The sequence below is a fragment of the Clupea harengus genome, chromosome 1, assembly GCF_900700415.2.
Source record: "Clupea harengus chromosome 1, Ch_v2.0.2, whole genome shotgun sequence".
Classification (NCBI taxonomy): Eukaryota; Metazoa; Chordata; class Actinopteri; order Clupeiformes; family Clupeidae; genus Clupea; species Clupea harengus.
In genome coordinates, this window is record NC_045152.1 from 18,355,967 (window position 1) to 18,364,771 (window position 8,805).

General features: G+C 44.3%; 1 protein-coding gene across 1 annotated transcript in view; it reads right to left on the reverse strand.

The window, feature by feature from the left end:
- The window catches only part of grid2ipa (glutamate receptor, ionotropic, delta 2 (Grid2) interacting protein, a), a 17,893-nt gene extending 9,508 nt beyond the window's left edge, over positions 1 to 8,385 (reverse strand). The window contains exons 1-6 of the mRNA XM_042708892.1: positions 7,530 to 8,385; positions 4,373 to 4,458; positions 3,641 to 3,710; positions 2,616 to 2,918; positions 2,172 to 2,323; positions 1,804 to 1,944 (exon numbers count right to left, since the gene is read on the reverse strand). Coding sequence (XP_042564826.1) covers positions 1,804 to 1,944; positions 2,172 to 2,323; positions 2,616 to 2,918; positions 3,641 to 3,710; positions 4,373 to 4,458; positions 7,530 to 7,819 — 1,042 coding nt within the window. The 5' untranslated portion in view covers positions 7,820 to 8,385. The remainder of the gene's footprint in view (positions 1 to 1,803; positions 1,945 to 2,171; positions 2,324 to 2,615; positions 2,919 to 3,640; positions 3,711 to 4,372; positions 4,459 to 7,529) is intronic.
- Positions 8,386 to 8,805: the final 420 nt, after the last annotated feature.

An 8,805-nucleotide genomic window follows, 5' to 3' on the forward strand; every position in this document is an offset into this window, starting at 1 on the left:
GGAGCGTTACATAACCGTCTTACATCTGGCCCTCATCTCCCAGCTGTGTGCATCTCATCGTGGGCCATATACTGAGAGGAAACGGCAGAAGGCAGCTATAATGAATGCTATAGTATCCAAGCAAGTTTCAATACATGCAGTCCATGCTGTGTGTAGGCAGTGAAGTAAATGTTTCTCACAGCGAGGTAATCTGTGGCAAACCGAAGATGACAAATGGCCATGACCAAATACAGTGGGGAAAATAAGTATTTTAACCCCTGCCGATTTCGCCACGGTTTGGCCACTTGCAAAGAAATGTGTGATCTATAATTGTAATGGTAGGTGTATTTTAACAGTGAGAAATAGAATATCAACAAACAAATCCAGAAAACTGCATTTTATAACATTTATGACTTTATTTGTATTTGATGCAGAAAATAAGTATTTGAACCCCCAAGCAAACAGCAAGAATTCTGGCTCCCAATGACCAGTTATGTGCCCAAGAAGCACACAGATTAGTCCTCATTAGGCCAAACAAGGTACACCTGATCTCAACTGGTGAAGTGTAGAAAAGAAACCTGTCCAAAGAATCATACTTCACACCTTCAACCTCACCACCAAAGAGTTGACCAAGGACGTCAGAGATAAGATTGTAGACCTGCACAAGGCTGGAATGGGTTACAAAACCGTCGGCAAGCAGCTTGGTGAGAAGAAGACAACTATTGGTGCGATTATTCGTAAATGGGAGCAACACCAAACAACTGTCAATCGCTTTAGGTCTGCGGCTCCATGCAAGATATCCCCTCGTGCGGTATCGGTGATCATCCGAAAGGTGCAGAATAACCCCAGAACTACATAGGGGGAGCTTGTGAATGATCTCAAGGCAGCTGGGACCACAGTCACCAAGAAAACCATTGGCAACACACTACGCCGTAATGGTTTGAAGTACTGCAGCACTCGTAAGGTCCCCCTGCTCAAGGAAGCACGTGTACAGGGCCGTCTGAAGTTTGCCAATGAACACTTGAATGATTCTAAGGAGGATTGGGAGACAGGATGTGGTCAGATGAGACCAAAATCAAGCTCTTTGGCATCAACTCGACTTGCCGCGTTTGGAGGGGGAAGAATGCTGAATATGACCCCAAGAACACCATCCCCACCGTCAAGCATGGAGGTGGAAACATTATGCTTTGGAGCTGTTTCTCTGCCAAGGGTACAGGATGACTCCACTGCATCAAGGGGACTATGGATGGGGCCATGCAACGTGGAATATTGGGCTTGAACCTCATTCCCTCATTCCCTCCCATTGAAAACGCAACCTTAAGGATTTGGAGAAGATCTGCAAAGAGGAGTGAACCAAAATCCCTCCTGAGATGTGTGTAAACCTGGTGACCAACTACAAGAAAAGTCTGACGTCTGTGCTTGCCAACAAGGGTTATTCCACCAAGTACTAAGTCATGTTTTGCTAGGGGTTCAAATACCTATTTTCTGCATCAATTTTTTTTTTTCATAAATGTTATAAAATGCAGTTTTCTGGATTTTTTTGTTGATATTCTGTTTCTCACTGTTAAAATACACCTACTATTACAATTATAGATCACACATTTCTTTGCAAGTGGCCAAACTTGCGAAATCGGCAGGGGTTCAAATACTTATTTTCCCCACTGTATGTGTTTGAGGTGTATGTGGCATTTAAGTACAGTTTGAGTACCTGTATGTGTGTGTGTGTGTGTGTGTGTGTGTGTCTGTGTCTGTGTCTGTGTGTGTGTATGATAATCATGTGTCTGTGTGTGTGTGTGTGTGTGTGTGTGTGTGTGTATGTGTTACCCATGCCGAGGTGTGTGCCGATGACCATGTCGTCTGAGGTGCGTCCTCTCACGCTGCTCCTGTAGGTGGTGCCCGTCACCTTCATGGAGCTGCTGCGCCGATGAGGCGGCTCAGGGGCTGGCTCAGGCTCCACAGGAGGCACTGCAACACACACACACACACACACACACACACACACACACGCACACACACACACGGACACATGATTATCATACACACACACACACACACACACACACACACACACACACACACACACACACACACACACACACACACACACACACACACACACACACCTATACACACACACACACACACACACACACACACACACGTGTACCCCCCCTTCCCAGGGTGGTACACACTTGAGACTCTGTATCCCAGGAAGCGTGAGATCTTGGTCTGGCAGTGCTCCTGCTCCTCGTAGGTCAGCAGCTGGTAGATGAACTGCCAGATCACCTGCTTGGCCGGCGTGTCCAGCACAGGGAAGACGTCCACAATTAGAGTGTCCACATTCCTGTGTGAACAAAGTGCTCCCATTATCAAGTCCATGACTCCACAATCTTCAACTCCATGATTATTTGGACTGAGACACACACCAGGACTATGCTAGCATTAATAGCATTATCACTTGGAGAACCTGACCATGAACTACCACCATTTTTCACACTTGCTTTACGGTACCTCCTATTTGTAAGTTCACAATAAATGATACTAATGAATAAAGGGCAACAAATGATCTCCCCATCCCTCTCTGCCACCCCGTCCTCCACCCCGTCCTCCACCCCGTCTTCCACCCTGTCACGCACCTGTGCTGGAAGAAGGACTCCAGGGACTTGCAGATGGTGTAGCGCTCCAGCGGGGTGAGCAGGTGCTCCAGCTGCTGGCTGAAGGTGCGGCCCTGTACGCGGATGCTGGGCGGCAGGATCTCGGCCACCCACTGCAGGGAGGTGAGCACCGGGGAGCGGGAGCGTCCCCCGGGGGAGGCGCCGCCCGGCTGCTGGAGCTCAGGGTCGGGCAGCACGAACATGGGGGGCCCGTCCTCCACCACCAGCGTGGGCATGGCACCGCTGCCTTGTAGCATGGACACCACCTTCTCATGGGAGCAGCTCCTGTTGGAGAGAACACAGAGGTCAGCTCACACAGCTGGATAATGACACACACCCAAAAGTAGGTGCAAACAGAGAGGCTCAAACTTTGAAAGTTTTGGAGATTAAGGAAAAAAGGAAATAGTGAAACAGTGAAAGGGCACGTCTAGCTTACTTGATGCATGGATATTTAGGCACAAAAAGGGACTTTTTCTTTCTTCTCAAAACATGTTGTTGTGGCCACACAATGTAACATAAACATTTTATTTATAGTTTCTATATGAATGTTAAATTGGCAGCACTTAACAGAGAGCAAGGCTACTGAAGGACAGAATCAAAGAGCAAGGACCAGGTGTTTCATGTGGAGTGAGTGCTGGCAGACTACGTGGGTTTGACAAACAATTTTCACTGTGCTTTTGTGCGTGTTGTTCTGTAAGAGTCCATCGAGCTATTTTTAAATCTCAGCTGAACAACAAATGGCCCTTCTCAGAAAGATGAAAGAAGAAAAAATACAGGTCATTTTTCAACACAGCGCCATTCAGTCAGGCACTGACTTCGGTCTTAAAAGCCCTACAACTATGATGACAATGAACGCCTGCTTCAACATGACAGACTATTTTATTTTTTGAGATTACAAAATTGACTTTAAGCAATCCCAGTACGCAGAAAAAGCTTTTAAACATAGAACTTGAAAAGATGAGGGCTTTTAGTGGAGACAAATTGGATGTCAGACTGCAGGTTCCCACCTCATATCAAGTCCATTGAGAAACAGGATGCGGTCTCCAGGCTTCAGGCCGGCCTGCTCTGCAGGGCTACCTGCGAGGGGGCAGAGGAAAACTCACCATGAGAGGAGATACACAGATACTGGAGAATGGTTCCTTGTGAGGACACTAAAACATAATGGGGACAGAAGGCAAGGGCTCTACATTTACACAGGACATACTGTGCCTGTGAAAGATTCAACACTGAAAATGAGATTACATCATCTCTAGAGACACGAAAGGGAAAAAAATATATTGAGAATTAATATGGGCCTTGTGACATCAGACAGAAGATCACATGACAGCCAGATCAGGCCTGACTGAAGCGTTGGTGTATCAATCAGACAGAAGATCATACGACAGCCAGATCAGGCCTGACTGAAGCGTTGGTGTATCAATCTGTGATCTCTGACTGTGAAGAGCAGCCTCCAAGCTGGCCCTCAAACCCTGAAGTCTCCCTCACAGCCGCTCCGCTCACTGTGTGGCACAGGGAACACACTCAGTATGCAATGGGTTGGAAATCAAAGGCCCAGTTGGATAGAAACGGATAAGACCCTTCAGCTTTGACTGATCTCAGGGCAGAGATGGTTGGTGGATTCAGCACATATAATAAAGTGACTAATTAGTTCCCTCTTAGACATAGCCATGACCCATGCACAGCACCCAGAACTACTCAAAGAACCACAATAAGTGCTATAAGGGTGCCCCTTTCCTTACCTGGGATGACAGAGTCGATCCAGACTGGAGCATGGCCCCGTAGGGTGAAGCCGAAACTCTGGTTGCCTTTGTACACTCGCACAGTCCTGAGGGAGCACACACAAAAAAAGAAGGAAAGGGGGTGGAAATAAAAAAGAGTGTTAAGGAGTCAAGGGATGGTAGGATCCCTCAAGAGTCCCTCCCTGAAGAGTCCAGGGCTCACCCACTGGACACATCCGCATCTAGAAGGAGCATGACACCTTGAAAGATTTTGGTAGTCACCATCTATTTAATGTCATCCTTCCTCTAATCTACCATAGAAGGTAACACATTGATTGTAACCTACGATAAATGTTAGAGTTGAGTAGATTCTAATTGCAGTAACACCTCACATTCTATGGATCCACCAGAAGAAGCTCTAACCATTTACACTCATGTTAAGAGCACAAAATGTCAGACATCACTCTACCCAACATAACCCTATTATCTTCACAAATATAGAGCTATTTGCCACAAATATTCCATTGTTTTGCAGGATGCATGCATGCCCACTATATATATACACTATATGGGCCATTCCACCGAATTGGTGCGAAGTGTGGTCCCACAACAAGAAAAACAATTTACAAAACAATTAAGTATTCAGACATAGATATTTACTAAGAATATGTTATGGTCTATTCAAACCCAAGACATTACACGAGATAGGGATAAGCTAAATATATAAAAAAAAATCATTTATAGGGTACTTTCTATTGGGAAGTAGCTGTCCCCAACCCTGGCATCTAAATTTCAATTTCTGTAAATAACACTTTTTAGATTTTTTTTCAATTATCTAATTTCAAAGATCTTTATGATTAAGTTTAAACAGAACTTGGAAGATTTAGATTTATTGTGGGTTTAATTAAAAAAAAAAAAAACTATACTCAAAAAATCATGTCCATAGTTTTCATGTCACTACCGAAACACAGGAGTTTTAGTCCATTGGCTGAGCCTGTTTTTTAGCCACACCCCTGCATTTATAACCAGGCAGTGATACTGCATCCCTGTCCCTCATGGCTGAATGGTAAGTAGCTAGATCCCATACTTTTGATATAAATGTGTTCCAAAGTCTGAAAATCAGTGTGTAACCTTAAGAATTGTCACTACCGAACACCTTTTTTTCTTCAATTAAGTAAACTTTTTGGGGTTTTATGCAAAGTATTATGTTTGTTTGTGTGTACAGCTCTTCAAAGATTTGTTTGCTAGCCATGTGCTTGCTAGAATTATTTATTTATGCTCAAATTTAGCTAGAATTGTCACTACCGAAACAGTCACTACCGAAACAGTCACTACCAAAACATATGGTAAAGTTTCGGTAGTGACATGGTCGTTTCGGTAGTGACAAAATGGAATGGAAAGTAGTTAAATCCCATCATTTTGAAATAAATGTGTTATGTGGACTAAATGGTAAAGATGTAGATAATGCTGATTTCTATCTGAAATTGTTCAGGAGAGGAAGAATCATAAGATTCATAAGACCAAAATGCCAAAAGGAAAAAGTGGAGCAGAGAGGCTGATAGAATACCGACAAAGAGTCAGGGATGATCCAGTGAAACACCAAGAATATTTAAGGAAGGAAAGAGAAAGAAATAAGAAATGAAAGGAAGAAGGAAAGTTGAAATGTATCAGTGATTTATCCAACAGGGAGCAAAAGAAGGTCAGAAAATCATGGAGGAAAAGACATTCCCATATTCCCAACCTAAAGCATGGTATGAGTTAAGATTAAGCAATAAGGTTGAGGAAATATGATACAACCTTGCAAACAAAATACTGTGGTCACTACCGAAACAGTGCTGTCACTACCGAAACAGTGCAGTCACTACCAAAACACTGGATGTTTTGTAAAAAATAAAGTATATTGAGTTATCAACTAAAATGTTATGCTACTGATTGGTTTAATGTATGTTCAATTTCATCAATCATCAACTCTGGAATCAATATGATCAGTATTTTGCATTTTACAAAGAAATATTGCACTTAGATTTTGATGAATTGTATAAATTGAACTTTGAAATTTGGTAAAAAAATCCATAAAAATTGACGGTTCATTTACTAGATATGTGTACTTTAGATATGGTACAATATATATACAGACAAAGTTTTGGGAATAAAACATACACATTTTCAAAATATTTCCAACCTGACTTTGCACCAATTCGGTAGAATGGCCCATATACTATATATCATGTGTACAAAATGCTCCTGCCTGAGGTCGCAGGTATTGGAACTAAACCCAGATCCATTTGATGGCAGAAGAAAAGACATTACATGTTTGAGCTGAAGTGTGGCCTTCTGAGTTCATAATTTGGCTGAATTGTGGCCTTCTTAGTCTCACTCTTGTGTTGACAACGGGTGAGCAATCAGGCTACAACCAGCGCTGTAGCATTGTAATGCACAATTAACTCCTGGCATGAAATCCCACTCCTTTACTCCCCTCTCCTACACACACACCTGCTCCTGGTCCTTTACTCCCCTCTCCTACGCACACACCTCCTTTACTCCCCTCTCCTACACACACACCTGCCCCTCTCCTACACACACACCTGCCCCTCTCCTACACATACACCTGCTCCTGCTGCAGTGCTGAGAACTAAGGCAAGAAGCTGAAGAAAAATCAGCCTATTCCCTTTTATTTGATAAACAAGCTCTTGGGAGGGAGGGAAAAGATATGAAAAAAAATCAAAGCAGATTTAATGGAATAGCTTATGAAGGGAAAAGACTACAAATGAGGTAAGAAGAAAATTACAAGTAAAAGAATAACAAGAGTGAAAAAAATCACTCACTCGCAAAACTCACATAAATGAGCAATAAACATCAGACAGCAGGCAGTTGAAAAACAATAACTAGGAACATGAAACCTATTCACTGCAAAGTTCGTGAGCAATAGTGGGATGCTGATTACCAAAGTGAGATATGTATATAGTAACAGTACAGTATAGCAAACTGACATATGTTGAAGAAACTTCTGCATTTTTGAAGTGTGAATGTTAGAGTGATTTTTACACTTGACTAGGTGTGTGGTAAGTAAGATGACACAGTAATATGTTGTCCAAACAGATTTGGCGATGTTCTGGTCTGAATGTAGCCATAACTACAGAGGAAGCGGTGTACCCTATGGGCTGCTGTGCATCCTGACCTGCGGTTGGCGTTGGCTGCGGCACTGGCGTGTCCGGCGATGAGCGAGGTGGTCTTGCGGAGGCCGCGTGAGGCCGGGGGCAGGCCCTCGTCATGGGCGGTGCGTGGCACGGAGCTGGCGCGCGTGGACACCAGCAGGCGCTCAGGGTGGTCCTCGCTGCGGCTGCGGCGCAGGCGGTTGTGCCGGTGCTCGCTGAAGCTGCGACCACGCAGACGGCACATCAGGCTCTGAGACACAACCTCATCGAAGCGCTGACGGTGCTTCTTGGGGATGAAGATCCTGAGGAACATGGCCAGGAGAGACAGAGAGAGACAGAGAGAGAGAGAAAGAGAGAAAGAGAGAGAGAGAGAGAGAGAGAGAGAAAGAAAGGGAGGGAGGGGAGAGAAGGATGAAGAGAGGAAAGAGGGTCAGAGAGTGGGGAGAGGGGACATGCTGAGGTCCTAGTGTGCTGTGACCAGCAGAGTCCTTCAAAACAGTTAGAGTAGGTGAAGTGATGGACAGATAGAGAGATTGGAAGAGGGAGCTAGCTGGGGGGGTGAGCAGAGAGCGAGAAGTGGAAGAAAAGAGGGAAAATGTGTGATATGAAGAAAAACCCTTCAGGAGAAAATACAGGGGTGTGTTCGAGAGAGGAAGAGAGAGAGACAGAGCGAGAGAGAGAGAGAGCGATAGGAGGAGAAGAGGAGGATGTGGGAAAAAAGAGGGAAGATGTGTGAGAAAATCTAGGGGTGTTAAAGAGAGAGAGAGAGAGAGAGAGAGAGAGAGAGAGAGAAACACCATCCACTTCATCCTGTAAAGCCTTTTTCCCACTCACCCACTGCTAGAGATGGATCATTAAAAATCTTTCTCCAGATGTGAATCATAGGTGAGAGCTTTCTCACTTTGCCTATTCTCAGAGCTCCCCTTTAGGAATGTTTAGGGAGATGTAAAGAAAAGAACGTAAACAATGAAGAAAAGTACAGTGGGAGCGATTACAGAGGCGGAGAGATAGAGAGTGAGTTCAGGTAAATACAGACGGAGAGAGAGGTAGTACTCTTATCCTGCTAGCTAGATGCTCATTAGGGGGACGTGTTTTCTCCTCCAGCACTCAGTGAACAGGGACATACGCTTACTGACACAGTCACAAAATGAATAGGGACATACGCTTACTGACACAGTCACACAATGAACAGGGACATACGCTTACTGACACAGTCACAAAATGAATAGGGACATACGCTTACTGACACAGTCACAAAATGAACAGGGACATACGCTTACTGACACAGTCACAAAATGC